General features: G+C 34.3%; 1 protein-coding gene across 10 annotated transcripts in view; it reads right to left on the bottom strand.

Annotated features, from left to right (window-relative positions):
• Nucleotides 1-426: 426 nt before the first annotated feature.
• The window catches only part of CEP170 (centrosomal protein 170), a 126120-nt gene continuing 106934 nt past the window's right edge, over nucleotides 427-19612 (bottom strand). For 5 of the 10 annotated variants that reach the window (XM_011370078.2, XM_011370083.2, XM_023536568.1 and 2 more), the window contains 6 exons: nucleotides 15475-15652; nucleotides 13312-13482; nucleotides 10302-10390; nucleotides 5144-5237; nucleotides 4344-4395; nucleotides 427-2759 (listed from right to left, as the gene is read on the bottom strand). In XM_011370078.2, coding sequence (XP_011368380.1) covers nucleotides 2470-2759; nucleotides 4344-4395; nucleotides 5144-5237; nucleotides 10302-10390; nucleotides 13312-13482; nucleotides 15475-15652 — 874 coding nt within the window. In that variant the 3' untranslated portion in view covers nucleotides 427-2469. The remainder of the gene's footprint in view (nucleotides 2760-4343; nucleotides 4396-5143; nucleotides 5238-10301; nucleotides 10391-13311; nucleotides 13483-15474; nucleotides 15653-19612) is intronic. The other 5 variants (XM_011370076.1, XM_011370082.1, XM_011370079.2 and 2 more) reach the window with 4 other exon arrangements.

Genomic DNA, 19612 nt, shown 5'->3' with positions numbered 1-19612 from the left:
TCCAATATTCTTGGATTCGGGTTCTTTTTCTGAAATTTTCAATTGCTTCCAAACGGGTTATCACAACCTGTCAGAAGCATTTCCCATTCAGGCCACTTTTCTGCTGTGGCAGGCACAGTGGACACATCCACAAACTGCATCTCTGGAAACACCGTATAAAAAACAAGTGAGTTCCCAGAGCTTACCAAATACTACGGCCCCATGTGATGGTCTGAGGTCCGGTGGGAGCATATGCTGAGAAACGTCAAAAGAAAAAAGGCAGCCTGCACCTCCTCTTACCCTCTTGACTGTTCTCACACATTAATTAGAACTGAAGGATTCTTTCTTTTGCTAGGCTTTGGAAACGGTGTATAAATGGGTACTTGGCGAAGTAATGAAGTATTAGCAATCCAGATGGTAGAAGAAATAAAATGTACAATCATTGTATAAAGTTCCAGAAACACTTTATTTAAAAATGGAGTTGTAAATGCATAACAAAATAACATAAGTAATAAATGTAACAAAAATAAATAAGGTGAATAATGTATTCATAAAAAATAAAAATAACATAGTAAAAGGCCAAATGTTTATAATTAAACAAAACTGTGTAAACACTTAAACAATAATGTAAGTAGAGTAGATGCTAATATCTTCCTAAGCAACTCCTTACCTTGTACTTCCATGTGAATATGATCAGTACCCAAACATTAAATAAAAGAGAGAACAATGGTGATTTTGTTTGACTTTTTCTTCAAATGGATTGACCCTGTTTTAATGTTTCATTCATTCCTTCAAAGCATTTGTATCTTTCCATTCATGTTCTTTAAAACCCTTTTCAGTCTTCCTTTATTAGATAGAATGGGGAATTTAGTTTTTCAAGAAGAATAGTTCATTTACTTTTTTTTAATTTAAAGAAAAATATGAGATCCATTATACAACAGACTTTTGTTTCTACAGCTCTACAAAAAAGATTTGTTTTTGAGTCTTCATGAACTGGCCCAACAATACAGGGTTTTTCAAATCCTGTAAAGGTTTGAAGTGTAGAGTTAGTTCTTTAAAACTAATGTAGCATAGGATTATTGTTGAAATATTAAAGACCATTTCATAAATTTGCAAAGGTTGCAGTTTTAACCTTTAGAGACTGATGGGGTCAAGGGGAAATTCCAAGTCTACTAATAATACTTAACTGAATTAAGATCCACCCAAATTATAGTGTTCTGGAAACACAGAGATAATTACTTTCTTTTTAAACTTATCCAAATGTGGCCTTACCGGAAAGAGAAAAAGCAGGTTTAGAGAAGGTATTTTTCATAGGCTTCCTGTTTGGTAGCACAGGCCCAAAGCCTCTGTCGTTGTCATCTTGCAGGGTTCTTACAAATGAGTAAGACTGAGACAGGATTTACTATTGGGTTCTACAGGGAAACACACAGAAGCAATTCACTGCTTGGGAGTGAAACTATCAACTAATCTTATGACTGACTACTGGTTCTCCAAGTCTCCTAATGAAGAAAATTTTAACTTCATGATCATTTCAAGGGAATTTTTTTTCCAATGTCACATAAAAACTTAGTAACGTGGGAAAACAATGTACATGTTTCTTAGTTTTAAAAATATACTCCACTTAAACTATCCGTCTAGTTTAATCTTTCTAGTTATCATTTGCCTTAAAATGAGGGACAAAATCTTACTTCCATAAAAACAAATTGAAAAAGTGTCAAATTCATCTTTTTGAAAGTGGAGTAAAACACTGTGGAGTTAAAACAAATACAGTATCAATCTCCTATGTACAAAAAAAGACAGTTAGTCCTTAATTGATATATAGATATGTCCACCTACCACTCCCAGAAATCTTAGTGCAAACATAATAGTTCATCTTCGTAAACCCCAAGACAATTTACGTAGCAACAAAGTTATATAAATCACATATATGTTGGAAAATTTTAGAACACAAGAACGACTGTTTTGAAAGGTTGATTTGACTGTGGAGAGTAATGTGTCATCGTATCCAATGGTAATGAGTACTAATATAAATCCTATTATTAAGAAGCAAATATAAGTGTTTAACAAATCTGTACAGATGAAGAAAGTCCATTTCAGTGAGCAGCTTGGCACAGGAGACGTGGGGGTCAGATATGCTGCGTATTTAGTTTGCTTGTAGGTCACAGCACGGCTTAAAAAAAAAACAAAAACAAGGATCTATGAAGGGAAAGAATGCAATGATATGATTCAATCTGAAAATCATAAAACTACAAAAGGTGAAATTGCCACATCTGCTTTTTCTTATATGTGCATCAAGTGGTTATCTAAGTGGTCTGAAAGGATGAGTTTGATACCACATTACGGGAAAAAATAAATAAATAAAATTCAGAAGCCAGAGATAATAAGATTGTACTTGACCAAGCTGTCGTGTTTTGTACAACTCAACACTATGCTGCTTCCAAAATTCCTAGTCATTCCACAGGTAATTATTTTCTAACAATCAAGAGAAAGTCATTCATGTACTGCAACATCTTCCTCTTCCCCGTCAGGGTTGAACCTATTGAAATGTATGCTGAAATCAGCCTCAGACTCTGCATTCTCAAATTCAGCTGAGACTGAGAGAGCAGCAGGATGAAGAACCCTAGCTTCTGGCTGGCAAAGTGTCGGTGTCTGACCGGGGCTGCTGTGGTTATTCACGGGGCTGGACTTCTGCTTGGGTGGAGATGGCAAGATGACACCGGGAAACCCCATGCTGTTCAGGGCCTCCAACGTTCCGTCCGGGTCGATCATGGCATTGATCGCTGAAGGGAAAAAGGGAATGGGGGAAAAATGATATAACTGTAGACACAGCTAAGTTTGTATGTAAACGCTGCTCATGGCGTGGATAATATTTTGACTACTGATACTTATATTTGGTGCTTAATTGTGGCTAATCCTTGCTATGCTCTTTTTAAAACCCCACTTTCGATAATTCTGGGGCTGACTGTACAGACCCAACCTGCTTTCTCTGGTGCCTACGGTCACTTATGGGCATTTCAGAGCCTGTTAGAAGACTGGGTTTCGGAGATGTGGAATTTAGGAAAGATCTTTTCGAAATCTGCTTTCATTATTGTGAGAGGATAAATGAAAATATTGGTTATAATTTCATTAAACACTCCTAGCTGTATTTATCACTCAGATAACTGGAGATTACTTGCTATGATGGGGTTCAGAGTAACTTGAAGATTGGGGAAACTGAAAGAATTATCAGCACACTTTCAGTGCGACCACAGCATGTGGTCATTTGTCCTGGCGGGAGTGCCAGGACATCAGCCGTGTGCAAGTGAGCATGTAACACTGAATCATGAGGACCCCTTATACCCTAGATACCAACATCCATGGCACTCCAGCAGGCCAAAGAGACCTTGCTACCTCCTTGGGAGGGGCCAGTTAAGACGAGTTTTCAATCCGAAAGATCTTTGAGTGGGCGAGGGAAAAACCTTAGGCAGGGATTTTCAACTTGGCACTGGGTGGAATGGGGAGTTGGGAGAAGGAGGCATCACGAATTTAAGAATCACATAAGGTCTTTTTAAAGTACATCCCACTGACTGTATCGGCTAACAACCATGTTAAGCCACCTTTGCTCATGAGGGTGTATCTGAACCCTTAGATATGCTGAGGCTGAATAAAGGTTAATCACTTAGCCAAGACTATCATATTACACCTAAGACAATTCAAACAATAAAAACTGAGGAGAATTAGCAGTTCAATCTGGAATCCGCTTGTTGTACCACCCAAGCCTTCTAAGTCAAGAACCAACAGAGGCGTTAATGGGTGGTGAAGATGTGACACACACCAAAACAATGTCCTTGTCGGAGTAGAGCCCCACCCTCTCTTCTCTCCCCTCATCTGGTCCCTGTGGCCAATATGCACTCATTGCTTTTTCATCCAAACTATTATTATTTGTGTTAGAATACAAGTTCATTTGGGTTACACTACAAATATAATTTAAGAATTGTCAATTGGAAAACAATTAGCAAATAAATGCTAATTGTCTATAAGCATTTTCAGCTACATACACACTTCGATAATTTTAATATTTTTCATATATTAGTATGTACATGTATATAAAATAGGCTAACATATAATAAATACTGTGAATTAGTTTGTAACACCTAGCAATATGCATCAAATTTAATATTATTGTCTTTTTAATTATTTATACTGGGTTTTAAGCTTCCTTTTTATGAGTAATTTAGATATGGAGAACTCTGTACTTTTATCCATTATGTCATTACATTTAATCAAATAATGTTCTAATAATAAGACTATTTTAAGAAATACCACTTAGAATGCACTTGTCCTAACTTGCTAGCACTTTCTACTTCATTCAGTAGTAAATCTACCTTGTAGCTGCTTTTCAACTCGTTTCAGCTCCTGTAAGATGGAAGAAATCTCCTGTAGGGAAAATAATCACAAAAACTGGCTTACTTTATGAAAAACATTTTTATTTGATAAGCAATCACTGTCATACTCAATTTTCTTGGAATACTTACCATTATCTACCTGGCACTACATTTGTAGCAACAAATTTCAAGATATAAAATAATTATAATATCTAGTAAACAAGATTCAAATTTTAAAATGTTGAAATAGAATTACTTTTTTCAATGAATGGCAGATGAAAGTTCAAAATAATACTACTGTATAAGAAAAGATTTTGAAAAACATGTATTGATCAACCTTGCAACAATTTTGTAGACGTGCCCAAGAATTTTCTTTGGAAAATGTATAAACTGCCAATTTCACTTTTAGGATGATTCCCTGACCAAGAAACATCTATACAAATTCTTGAGGAGGAGACAAGCAAACTGTTAAGCAAATGGAAATGACTCATGTCAACTCATATTTGAGTTTGGCTCTTATTTCAAAATTGCCTATTTACAACGTGTAATTATTACAAGAATAAGAATGTGTAACAGTGAGAAACAAAAAGGTTCCTCTTCAAACCCTCTGTAATTTTGAAGTAATCAACATTTTAAATGCCTGTGGAAGACAGTGGAAGGCATAAAATTTCCCAAATTTGTGTATTTATATCTTCCTTTAAAAATGTAAATCAACAAACAGTTCAAAAATAAGCATATCATTTCCTTAAAATAAAACCTGGCTATTAAAATGTTTTAATAGTAAAGAAAAATTACTATACCATGCTCGAGGTCTTCACAATAGGAACCTCACTTTCGGCTCTTAACTTGCTTTCAATTTCATCCCAGTTCCGATCCTTATCTTTAAATAATATTCTATAAATCGAAAATGTAAGCATTTTACTTTGTATATTTTAGAAATGATCACATTTTTTACAATACAAAAACAATATATCTTTTCAATGTTACACCAGGATAAAAAAACCCCACTAAACATTATATAAACTGCAAATCAAATACTGAGCCAATATTACCAATAAACTCATTTATATGAGAAATCTGTATTAAAAAAGTAACTGAGTGGTAATAAAAATATACATAAACCCTTTTGTAATGATCTCATTCTTTATTGAAAATCAAATATAAAACAAGTGTAGGTGATGATGTAAACCCCCAAATTTTATCTATTATTTATAATTAACCATATAACCACCACTTATAATGAAAATACAACCTTGTTCAGATAGAACATATACCTTATACACGTAAGATGAAATTAAGTTAAAAATAGGCTGATTTAGGTATAGACAATTGTTCCTGTTAAGATCTCTTTATATAGAAAAAATAATCTTATTAATCGAACAAAGTGTGAACATTAAAGGTTGAAAACTGAATACTTACTGTGCTTTTCTTTAAAAATCTTAATTCTTGTTAGTATATTATACATAATTACCTGTTAGAAGTTAAAACATTATTCTTTTGATAAAAACAATTGCCAATGAAGATAATTACCTTTATGTTAGAAACTAAGCTCAAATATGTTATGTGACAAAATAAATTACCACAAATTTTTGATTTGTCTGTCAAATGAGGTATCCTTCTCACCCCAATACTTTGGAATCTGAGAATGACTCACCAGTTTTAAAGAGATGTAAAGACCAGGCACCCTTTTGGTTTCTTTTAAATTTCTTCATTGAGCCTGGAAATCTAGTTTAATTGCCTTATGTAAACATAAACACTGTACAAGTAAATTATCACTATTGGAAAGATGATCAGTATTCAAGTAGTAAACTACATTCTTATTTGTATGTCTTCAAAGATCAATATACCAGGTTCGACTTATTTAAAAACAATAAATTCATTAATATCAAATCAAGTCTGGAACATCTACGATTATACACAACGATGCTTAAAAGGCAATAATGATTCTAGAATCTGATATAAGAATATTCTGATCTACTGTTAAATTTTCTAAACTCAAAAAACTAAACATTGTTACCAGCCATCTGAGAGCTGTTATCCTAATGACTATGATTTTAAGGCATAACTAAATTATTAGATGTTGTAAGAGTCCTAACAGCTTTAGGATTAGTGGGACTCCAAACCTACCAACAGCTTGATCTTGGACTTCTAGCCTGCACAACTGTGAGAAAATAAATTTCTGTTGTTTAAGCCAAAAAACAAACAAACAAAAATGACTTATTTCATGGACCAACTTAGCACTTCAAAGAACTCATACAATGTAGGAAGTCAGTGCTTAGCCACACAGAGCTGAAAATGCAGTGAATTTTGCCAGAAAATGGTTACTGGGTATAATGCTTTAATGCTTGTGCTACTCAAATTGTTAAACCATATATATTTCACCTGTGGTGAAAATGGCTTAGAATGGTCACCTGTGGTTCCTGAGTCAAAAAAAAAAAAAAAATCCCCCAAAAGTTCTCAACACTCAAACTGAAAGCAACAAAACAGCAAACAAATTTTATTGAGGTACTTTTATATACCTATTTTTTTAACTTTCTAAATTGTGTCAAATTTCTGAGACAGTAAAATCAATCAGTGAGACAATCAATCAATCAATCAATGTGTTCTTTGATCTCAACTTTAATTAAATATCAAGGTTACAAAACGTATTTCTTTAGAGGAAAGTAGGGATGAGTTCAGTGCAGACAGAGAAAGATATTCTGTGGTAAAGAACAGTCAACAGGAAGAAAGAATGGTACAAAGGCAGGTACTCCATGAAAATCTATTGAATGACTGAGGGGATGAGGATCCAATTATTGGGGAAGGAAGACTTACATTTCAGTAGGTGAAATGAAATAACGCGGGATCCCCATTGACAGGTAAGAAGAATTCATGGTTTTCTATTTGGCAGGTCACATGACCACACAATGAGATTTACATGGCATTTTTATGGATAACACTGGTGTATCAAGAGGACCCATATTTGAAGTCCAAACTTCTTAACAAATTCTGCATAAATTGATCCAGTGTCATCTCTCATCATCCCCTAGCCCTCTCATTTCGCCTAGTTTTTGACTATCCAGAGTCACGTAAAATTTAGCTAAACAGTTCATCCTTCGAAATTTACGGAAGATAAAGCAACCCACTTTTATAGTAGCTTAAATGTATTTTAAAATTTTTTTTTTCTAAGAACACCTTAAATACAGTATTAAAGAAACTAATTTTGAAATAGTTTTTGAAAAAATCATCTTCAAGACTTCTCTTAAACTAATTAGGCTTACAATAAAAATGATGTTCAATGTGTTTTTACCATTATTATTGATACTCTTCAAACACTTGATGAAATGCATTATATTTCAGCCTATAAGCAATATAAAATTATATGTGCATGGAATGTTAAAATTCACAAACCATGTTCAGACATGGTTTCATTATATTTAAATTTTTTATAGGAATTAGAAATAAATTAAGCTATAGTATCAATGAATTTCTGAAGTATTTTTATGTAAAATACCTGGAGCCTTCTTTTGTATCTTGAGCTCACATCTTTATATTCCTTATCAATGCACCAGACTCTCTCTTCATTTTATTGCCTTTTAGGAGAATATGAATATATATTCTCCTTATTTTAAAAAGAATAGTTAATTCACACAGTTCTGTCTTATTTTCACTTTATTTTTAAATTTATATTTTTAACAAAAATATTACAGAACATGATTTCGAATTACAAATATTTCAGAAAAAGCACATTATATCTATTATGTGTATGTATATTATATACATATATTTCTTCCCTCATAATATATTTACCCTTCTGTACCTTGGTCTTTTCATTTAATGATATCTTTACTTTTTCAAAGGAATATCAGTGAAGTATACTGATAGCCACTCTAAGTTTGGTTGGAATACGAGGCATACTGCCTTAACAGTTAAAAAAGCAATGGAAAGTCTGGCTTTTCTTAGGGAGCACCTTGTTCATATAATTTTACAAGTTATTTTAATGACCACCACTATGTTGCCATCCACTGTTTTTTAAGATAATTTACCTTTATCAATTCTTATATAACCCTGTGAGTTTTAGTATATGTGCTGCCGAAGTGAGCACTATCCCTATGGGTTTTAAATAAACAATTTCTTACAGAATAATTTAGTATCCATTCATCAACAAATAGTTATGTAGTATATTCTAGGCACTTTATAATTAAACAAAGACCCCTGTTCTCATAAAATTTACATTCTAGCTCATTTATTTGAGCAGGTCAACCTGTAGTAAGTTAGCTGTTTCTGCTAAGTACATACAATTTGTTTTAATTTCATTATTTGATCCTAATACTATCTGTAATTTACTGTTCACAATTTTTACTCAATCCAAGCCCAATCACTCCTATCTTATTATGAAAATCCCCAGTTACAAAGAGGAAATATAAAGTATAATAACTATAGAATTTCAGTGGATCCTTTCTAAATTAAAAAATGTGCACATGTTAAGGCTCATAATGGATTTTATAGAAATTAAATTAGTTGTATGCTGTTATAAATAACACATTTTATTATTTCTGATTGGGCTTATAAATGAGCCCACTGTTTTTATTGTAATCATACTCAGTGATTAAGTAATTAGCACTCTAATAACCTCTTGAGTGAGGTAATGTACGTGTATGCCCTTAGTAACTCATCATCCCAAATCTGCTGATCTATGAGAGCTCTCCTTCACCATGACAACCTATCCTCCTAGGAGTTGGTAACACACTATGTGGCCAGACACAAAGGAAGTCCACTCTTCCCTGGGATAAAGCCTGACTGAAATTTGCAAGAAAAAAAAATTAAGCTTAACCATTTAGTTATCACACATGACCTAAACCTGACGGGCCCAAGCACATGCTTACTTATTAACGCCTAGAGAGTCATGCCTCAAATTTGGCTCAAGTATTCAATGCAGGTGATAGTGATATATAATTATCATTTTGAATTTAACTCCATTAAAAATTTACTCTAAAATTAGGGCAGGCTGGAAGGATTATTAGCCAAAGGGCTAAATAAATAAACACTGATTAAAAGGATCTTAAATGAGAATAAAGTCTCCAAATTCAATCACTGATTGATTCTGGACTGCACAGTATCTGTCCAGCATTGGTTTGATGCCCTCACAATGCAGCGCAGAAGGCAAGCACGTGAGCAGGTAATCACACTCAGCCTAAGTTTAAGAAGGGAAATATAAAAGGTGATACTGTGGGAGCCCACAGCAAGGGCACTTGAGGAGCTCAGAGAAGGGTTCTTCGAGAAACTGCCATGCAATTAAAGTCCTGAAGGACAGAGAGAGGTGTTAGCTTGTCAAGAACAAGGTCAAGTGAGAGGGCCAGGGGATGACGAGAGATGATACCGGACGTACTTCACAGCAAGGAACTGAGGAATGTGAAGTTCAACCCAACATCGTCCCTGTATGCAAGGCTCAAGGCTAGTGAAGGGGTCAGACGCCGAGAAAATCATTATGATTCAATGTAAACAAATAGCCAATGAATAAGAAAATCTAGTTTTCAACTAAGGGCTTTTTACATACATTTTTTGAGTCTTATAAGAATACATATTCTCTCCCCTTTACTGAGGAGGAAGCTGAAAGGAGAGTAAAGTCAGGTCTTATAAAAGTCGTCTCCAGAGTCTGTTAATTTAAATATTATTTTGTGAAAGAGAACATTTTTTCTGGTTATTAATAAAATTAATTGTAGTGATTATAGCAGTTAACTTTTGGTTATAAATGGTCTAATTATCTGGGACATTTATTTCTCTTTTTGTCCCCTTCATGCTGTCTAGTTTATGGCTATTATTTATACCTAAAAAGGAAAGAACATGGTTCTGGCAGCATTAAGATTCAGTGCCACTGGCTTCACTAGGTCCTAACAGCTGTGGCGGCAGGCTTGAGAATAAAGTGCAACAGGCACCCATAATAATATAAGCAAGGAGTTTTGAGTAACAAAACAGTACCTGATCTTTCCAGCGGTTTTATCTATAGACTGTCTTATCTTCCTAGAGAACTGAAAGACTGATGACAGCAGCAGATTATCTCCCATGACCTGAAACAGCCAAAGAAAAAAGTACATTAAAGTATCACCACTGTACTGTATCACCACCAAGAACGCTAGTCGTAACTCACTGTATTTAGGGGCATTGAGTATTTATGCCAACAAAAAAAACAAAGAAGAATGTAATCAGAGTACAGTATAACTAAACTGAGAAAGAGGAATTGATACTAACAAAGGAGTTCCTTTTCATTCAATAAACTGTTTTGGTCATTTTCAAAAAATCCCTATCATCCTACCTTCAGTTACTATCATGATCCTGTCTCTCATGCCTCCAATTCAAATGATCATAAAAGGGGAAATAAAATAATTCAGAATACTAAATTTACTATTCTTTCGCCAAATAACATGAGTATAGAGATTAAGATTATAATCCTTGCTCTCCAGGTCAGAGTCTAGTGAGATGGATACATTTTTTTAAATTTACTTAATAAGTTTCTATGACGAGGGTTGGGACCTCCCCAGTTGAGGTTCATGGGCAAAACTAGAGGTCAGCAAACTTTTTCTGTAAACGTCCACCGGTCTGTCATTACCACTCAACAATCTCATTGTAGTGTGAAAGCACAAGCAAGTGGGCATGGCTGTGCTGTAATAAACTTTACAGAACAGGTGGCAAGCTGGATTTGGCCTGCGAGCTGTAATCTGTCACAGGCTAAACTATGACAGGCATAGCTAGTGCAGAACATCAGAAAAAGGACTGGACTTGGGGCTCGATGTGACTTCCAAAATCAGCCTATTACACTGTCAGAACTGCATCCGGGTCTGTAGAAAAATCCAGAAAATAAGATATGGCTTTGGATGTTAAGAAGCTTTAAAGATCAGTAGGGGAGATAACAGTACTGTGTAGGAAATATTGCTAAACATTCTATAAAAAAAGTAAATAACTGCAAAATTTTCTAAGTGCTGTATGAATTCTGATGAAAGGGAGTTCAGAGAGTGTTGGCATTTATAAGCAAGGCACAATGGAAAACTAGGTCTTGAGAATGACAAGGATTTGAATTCGTGGGAGATAAAAGGTTATTTAGAATATAAAAAGTGACAAAGGCAATGAAAGGCTTCTTAAGCATAACAGTATTTTATGTGCCTTGAGAAAACAAATCAAGTAAGAGTGGAAGACATACATTAATTAGGATGAAGTGAGAACGGGCGGGATAGTCTAAGGCAAGATTATAACTGAAAAGGGTCTCTCTCTTTTTCTACTTCATAAAGTGTGTTTCAGCGTCATAATGTATTAAAAAATTTCAGATATTAACCTTGAGGTAACTATCAATCTAGATGTTTCATTCCTTTAAAAATGTAAACTTCTTCCACATAGTTTAATTACATTTAGAGGAATTTATCCTCCTAGACCTTGGGCCAGAATGAGTACAGATAAGAAAATACCTTGAATCCCATTCATCATTCCCTTGCTTTCCTTTTTCTATCACTTATTTGCTTTATTTCTGTCTTGAGTAAATATTTTCATTTTTATCATATCTGGCACAAAAGGCTCTCTCTAGCGCTAAATTGATGGAAGAAATAAAACTTATCTATGCTTTACAGTATTACAACCTGAAATATTTCCAAAGTATAGGGACAGGCTGGTCCCACGCTGCCACAGAAAGTCTTTACTGAAGAGGCAGTGGCACTGAATTCTCGTTAAGGAGGCTCTCGTGGATCTGCGTCCTTGTGCAGGACCTTGGAAAGTCAGCGAAGAATTTACAGCCATGTATTCTGAAAACCAGTAAGCTAGACTTCGAGGGGGCTGTCATGCCCTCTGAGTATGCAGCGCTGGGGAGATGGGCTCCCCTGTACTGAAACAGGTCAGTGGATGATGGACTGGGGTGTCACCTGTGCACTCAAAATTGAGATGAGTGAGAGGGAGTCTACTGCCAAGCCCCACAGACACTGTTCCCATGAGAGGAAAATAGCTCTGCCTGAACAACATAGCCTTCTATCTCTTGCAGGAAATTCAGGTCCATTTTAATCTTACAGAACCACCACCATGTATGCGGTCTGTCGTGGACTGACACGGCCTTATGTGGTACATGGCTGTAATTGTTCAATTTGTGATCACTATATACACTCACTTTTCTACATAAACACTTAGACTGTTTCCAAGTTTTTGTTATTGTCTACGGTGCTACCATGAGTATTCCTGTGCATGACTTCTGGTGTCAGTAGGAAAGGATTTCTCTTGGGCATATACGCAGTAAAACTACTAGATCATGTGATGTGCATATGTTCAACGTTAGGAAACAGGGTCAAACTTTTCCAAAGTTATTGCAGTAATTGAACCTCTACCGGCAACACAAACGAAAACCTATTATCTACATCTTCTCCAACATTTCATATTCTAAGACTTTTTAATGTGCTGCCAATTGAATGAGTATAAAATAATCTCCCTGTAGTCTTGAATGTATTTCTCTGAATACCCATGAAGTTGAACATCTCTTCGTATTTTGTACGTCTTAGGTAATTTCCCTTTGGTGAAACACTGTTCATGTTTTCATGCAGATTTTTTCTATTGAGTTGCTCTTGTCTTTTTTAACTGATTGGTATGAGTTCTTTATATATTGTAGATACTAATCCTTTCTTGGCTATATGTTTCACAGAAGTCCTTTTATATACTCGAATTTATCAATTTTTTATTTTGAAGTCAAAACTTCTTATGTCTTTTAAGAATCATTTTCTACTACATTGTTGAAAGGTATTTACCCATATTTTTTTACTAAAAGTTTTAAAGTTTTGCTTTCATCCTTTAGGAACGTAATTCATTTGGAGTTAATTATTTGCATATGACGTGATGTCAAGATGAAATTTCATTCTACCCATAAAGAAAAGCACTTTCTTCCCAGCCCTATTTATCGGACAGTTCCTCCTTTGCATCAATGGGATGTGGCCCCTCTGCCGTTTAATATTTGTGTTTCACTTACTTCATCCCTGCTCCAGGTTCTCCGCCTCGTAATTGTTAAGTGATCAGGAGGCTCTGACGGCTGAGGTCTTGAATCACTAGACCGACAGTTGTTTCCTTCTGGTGTTTTAGAATGAACTAATGGAGGAATCTTTCGGAAGTTGAGGCTTTCATCAAAAACACGATCGACCAACTAACAGGACAAAAGCAAATCCCTATGAGAACAGTGTTGTTTGGAAAAGCACAGATATTGGCATTACAATTTTTATGATTAGACAGAAGTTATTTTATTCTCAGGTAGTAACAGAAGCATATGATCTTCAATAAACCAATTACTCTTTCACTTTTATAAGCACTTCAAAATTATCTGTTTTATATAATAGATGTTCATCTACATAGATTTTATTTTCAAAATCCAAAATAATATAGCTATTATAAATCTGATTCTTCCATGGATTATGTTTCTCCCAAATGGAAAACAGATGGTAACTTGGGAAAGGTGAGCCACGTAGATGACAAGGAGTTCGTTTTACTCACATTGCCTTACCACTGTAAAATAATGTTTCTGTTTCTTTTAGTTTCCTATCTTGTTTTATTCTTTTTCCTCCCCATATCCAGGTGCCAAATTTCTTCACAGATACACAAATTGTAAATTCGAATTAAGTTTACAAAAGGAAGAAAATTTTAAATCCACAACATAAGTATTTTGGTCTTCATCAGATAAACTTTTAACAATGCTACAGATATTACATATTCCAATAAAAAGGCTATACTGCCACCTACAGTGGAAATTACACACATACAATACTTAGGTTTACTGAAGAAGGAATAAACTTTAGTAGGATATTCAGAAATAAAACAAAAAAGAATGAAAGTCTATTCGATGAGATGTTTGAATAATTTTACTGGTCTGAGTGAATGTAAATCATGTTAGATAAAATTTAGTTAGAGAGCCGAGAAAATAATATCTTTTATCATTTTAAATGTACCAGAAGACTTGTGTATGTCTTGCCACCAAGATGATCTTTTTGTTTCTACCAATAAGGATGATTTTATATACAATTGATCAATGTGGTAACAAAACTACACAGATTGATGAAACATCATTCAACAAATTAGATAACATATGAAGGGGAAAAAAACCAAAAAATGACCATTGAAGAACTAGATTATAAAATGAATGTGACAAAAAGCAACTGAAGAAAATATTAGTAGCATAGTTTACCAGAATTAAATCTGTCAAAAAGGCTAGCCATTTTGGGTTACTATTGAGAATATTATTTTATAAATTAAGGAAGTGAAATCTTCAGTATGAGAGTATGGCAAATTTTTCTCTGTAAAGGGCCAGAGAATAAATATCTTAGGCGTTGCAGCCATACAATCTCTGTCCAACTACTCGACTCTGACATTGTAGCGGAAAACAGCCAGAAGAAAATTAAACAAATGAGTGTGGCTTTGTCCTAATAAATCTAATTCATTCTTTCAAATGCCAGTCTCGGGTTCCTTCTGCACCAGATCAGAGAGCAGACATGACCAGAGTACCATTAAGCTTATATCTTAAGATGTCTCCTGGAGCAATGTTATGCAAATGGACCCCTGGAGTTGAGAGCAGAAGCTCTGGGGCTGGAAGGGCAAGAGTCTGTATGCTAACTCACACTCCAGCGTTCACAAGAATGTTTCAAAACTGAGTCTTTATCTGCATATATACTTCTGTATGTATATTTCAATTTGCAAAGTATTTGTGTGTGTGTGTGTGTGTGTGTGTGTGTGTATTCGTCAACAGAATATTTAAAGTAGTGAAAACTATAGAATTTTTCTTCCTTTGCTATTAAAGATATCTATCTCCTAGGTAACTAGCTATGAAAATACCTTTTTAATTGAAGTATTTTCATAGCCAAACATAATAGATACTTTATACAATCGTTTATCAAATTCTGGTTTGCTTTTCAGATGCCATTTATATTCATATTTTAAGTGAAACTAAGCATCAATAATTAGCAAAGTACTTTTAAAAATAATTTTACAACTTAATAGTAGACCAAATGTTAGCCTTTGCTAGTTTTGTTACAAAAACATAAAAGAAAAGTTGGAAAACGCAGAGCTTCATGCAAACAGGGAGGATGGACAGAACTAAAATAAACTAAGCAAAAAGCTAAAAGCAAAAGAAATAAAGAAAAGAAAGAACCTTATGCATTTCTCCATGAAGATCTCCTACCTCTTCTCTAGTGTCTATGGCAGAGCCAGGGGTGGTGGCGGCAGTGCTTACTGTGGTACTAGGGGCAGTGCCTGATGAAGTCACTGAATCTATCTCTCCTGCTACATCGTTGATTTCCCGAGCAATGAGAGCAAGATCTTGGCTGATCCTGGCAATAATTTTAGAAAAGAAGTTTAATACCTTTAAAATAACAGCTCTAAAAACAATCATTTATGATAGAATCAGTTACATAAGTTGTATATCTAGATTTGTAACTAAAACTTAAGATTCTTTGGAAATGTTTATTTTGATATTCAAAACCTTAAACTTTAATTCCAAAAATTAATAAAACTAAATTTCATATAATCTATAAATTGTCATTTTAAAAAATACACAGTGAGCATCTGAAGTAGTAATATATTTTTTAAAATACTCTTAGATGAGAAAAAGCAATTTATAACTTTATTTTCATTAACTTCTGAGGCTTAGCATTTCTTTCAATTATAAATACAAGCAACACACAACAGTGGTATTAGCAATACTGGTGATTTTTGACACCAACAGAAATCACATAATAGTTGCTACAGGTATCTCAAAACATTTATAATCGTTGTCACTTCAAAATTACTGCGGTTGAAACCTACAGCAATAACGTTCCATGGGGTAGGTATTTTGACAAAGAACCATATATTACTGTATCACTTTAATAATATTTTGATAACTATATTTCTGTATAATTGTATTTCTTTGTAATCCTAAGTATTTCCTGCTTTTAGAAACATCATTCTGAGAGGAGCCTCCCCAGATGGCCATAAGGGTCGATGGTACCAACAGGTTAACAACGCTGACAAGCACAGCACTTCATGGTACATGCACGTCACCCGAGGGTCACAAAGTTCTTGTGGGGTAGGACTTAACTAGCTAATTATGAGTAGGGACATGTTCTTAGAGAAGGTGAGTGGCTTGCTCGTGACCGTGTACCTTAAAGGCAGCTAAGGTAGGACCAGATCCCAGGTATGGAGCTCATTTCCATTAAGTCATTTATTTGTGTCATCAGCCACATGGAATGAAGAACTAAACAACTGTTATCAGTGATAATCAAAGGAGAAATCAGATTTTTTTTCCTTTACTGATCCTTCTTACTTCGATTCAGTGAGACTTGGAAGTTCCCTAAGTTATGCATCCTCTGCACATGAACTCACTTGGCTACCTCCACAGGGAAGGTTTTAGAATGACAGAACATTCTAAAAGTACAGGTGAAAGCTCCCAACACTTTAAAATCCAAAGTCTAGCGTTTTTTAACCTATGCAAATGTGAGCTTGAAAGGAATGAAGCAATTGCAGAAAAACTTAACTAAAAATTTAAAAAGAGAAGCTAAGTTGAGGCCCATGGCCCAACAGAAGCAATCTGTGGTTAATTACTTTTTTATTTATCAACACAAATATTTACTGATCCCTTACATGCCAGGCACAGTGCTAGGCCCTCAGGGCTACAGCGGTGAAGCACCAGACTGGCTCCCTGTCCTAATAAGCTTAGAATAATGTAATGAGCATCATTATATTATAAGCAAACTCATTATATGATTATATAATCAACATCATTATACATAAGCTTTATAATAATCAACACCATTATACATAAGCTTTATATTCATCGACTCATTTAATTCTCACAACCACCTGTAAGAGAGGTATTAATCACCTTGGTTTTACAGATGAAGAAAATGAAGCTTGGGAGAGGTTACGTGACCAGTTTTTGGTTAAGGTCACAAATAGCAGTGGCGTAACTAGATCTTATGTCCTGCTACACCTCGCATTATCATTCCACAATTTTTAAAAACTTGTTAACTGTCGATGTAATTCTTTTGAGAAGGAGTTTAAAGTGTTCTCTTAGACAACATATTCAATTCTTGCAATTTCCTGAAATAATGAACTAGGATGAGAAACTGAATAACCAAGTTTAATGAGATTCAAAAAAATCATCAGCTATCATCTATTTTTTCTTCAAAGTGTTTTATGCAGACATTTAAGCAATGAAGTTTGATATTTGTAGAAAGCAGTATCAATTAGGAAAAAAAAACATCACAGCAATCGCAACAGGTTAAACAGTAAAAATTGTACTAAAACGAACAACTCTTCCACAATGCTTAAAAATCTCAGCATCTATTAAAACTAGTATTAGAAATTGTAAAAGACAAAATTACCAAGAAAAAAGTTATGACTATCTTCAAGTTGAAATAGCAGATTTATGATTCAATATAGGGTATGGAGCTATTCATATTAAATCTGAGTTTAAAAATTAATTCTGCAATGCTTCTAAATCATACTAATTGAAATATTTTATAATAATGCATTTTTTACATCTCTTGTATCTGTGCTTTCTCTAAACTCCAATCTTCTAACTCCTGTTCTTATTCTCAATCTTTACCCCTATTAAAGCTGCTAGAAGAAATTCTGAAATGAAACATTTTATTTGGAGTTTTGCAATCCATCTGTTTCATTTACAATACCAATAAAAACTCAAGCCTTCAAATTTGAAAAAACTAATAGACAATTTTCATGTTTAATTTTATTACAAAGTATGAATAAGACAATAGTCCCAAAGGAAGCAGATATAGATTAAACGTTAAGTAAGTTCTGTAACATTGGTACTAGTTTTATTTTATCTTCCTGAATGTCAGAACCAATAATCCAATTTAAAAAATTTTGTAGAAATGAATACGCGTTGTTTGTAAAAAGGTGGGATGATACACAGGACATACTTTACAAAGTTTGTGATTTTCTTACGTAAACTATCTCAGGTAATGTCACTCTTTCTCATTTAAATCAATTAAAATTATTTTTTCACTGAAGGGTTAAAAACAGAGAAAATGTATTAATAATAGCCTTTGATATACTAGAAATTTAAAAGAAAAATTGAAAATTAGAGTCCTTGCATTATTACATATGCAATATTTGCAAGTATAATCTAGTATCTGTGAAGAAACAAATTATCAGACTATTGATTTAAACTGCCAACATAAACACTTTTTTAGGTTTTAAATTACTTGCTCGCTTTGGTAGCACATATACTAAAATAGGTTTTAAATTACATATAAAAGAATAAAATCTTAATGTTTTCAATAGCATATTAACTTTCAAGAGTTTTTATCGGTAAGCCGAGTTCCAAAGTGTGTGCGTGTGTGTATGTGTGTGTGTACATCTATATACCATTGCAATGAGATTACCTTTGATATTACTGGAAAAAAGGGACTGTAAGCTACCAATTAAGTATGCTAGCTTTAGAATCCTTCTGTTACTTTAATATTGAATGAGAGATCATAACTGTAACTTTAATTACTTAGTTTTCAACAATTTGGCTTGTTTTTTAATTGCCGGGTTGTTAAATTTTAGGTTTGTTTTAGGAGGAGGGGCCTTTTAAGGTTCTTTCCGGAAAGCTTTTTTTTGATTTTGCCCCGTTAGGCCGGATTCGGAGGAGGCCAACTTTTCCCCGGCTTTAAGGGTTAGTTCTTTTTTTTGTTTTAGTTTTGGCCCCCGGGGATTGTTGCCAAAAAAGCTTCTACTGACAAGGAAAGATCTTCCTCTTCTTTTGGTGGAAACTGTCAGTTACATTTATTATATGTTAGTGGCATTTTGATCCAATATTGCAAAACCTTAATGAAAGAATTATGGTAAACCACACCTCTTGTGGGAAATCAATGAAAGCACAGAGAATTGGGACAAACAGATGATCTGCGCCACAAAGACTGGCTGAGGGGGCGGTGATGAGCTGGAACTGGAGGCTTCTCTTGGGCAGCCAGAGCGATTTAAGGAGAAGTTCAAAGAGAAGAATAAAGTACGCAAAATCTACTTCTGGCCTTAAAAGAGGTAGGAATTTAATTATAAAGAAAAAAGGTACCTCTCATCATTGTCAATGAAACTAATGTAAACGCTAGCTTAGCACCGCAGGCAAGTTGTATTTGGTGAAATGTAGAAAGATTCTTAAAACTAGGCTTATGAATATGCCTCGAATAAATTGAGCAAGTCGTAAATAAAGAGGCAATGGTAGGAAGATAACTCTGAAGGACTTAATACACTGCTGGCAATCGATAACATTTCCTAAATGAATGAGAAAAATTAAATTAAAAAAA

Source organism: Pteropus vampyrus, unplaced genomic scaffold (assembly GCF_000151845.1).
Source record: "Pteropus vampyrus isolate Shadow unplaced genomic scaffold, Pvam_2.0 Scaffold159, whole genome shotgun sequence".
NCBI lineage: Eukaryota > Metazoa > Chordata > Mammalia > Chiroptera > Pteropodidae > Pteropus > Pteropus vampyrus.
This window is presented reverse-complemented; position numbering and strand designations above follow the sequence as displayed.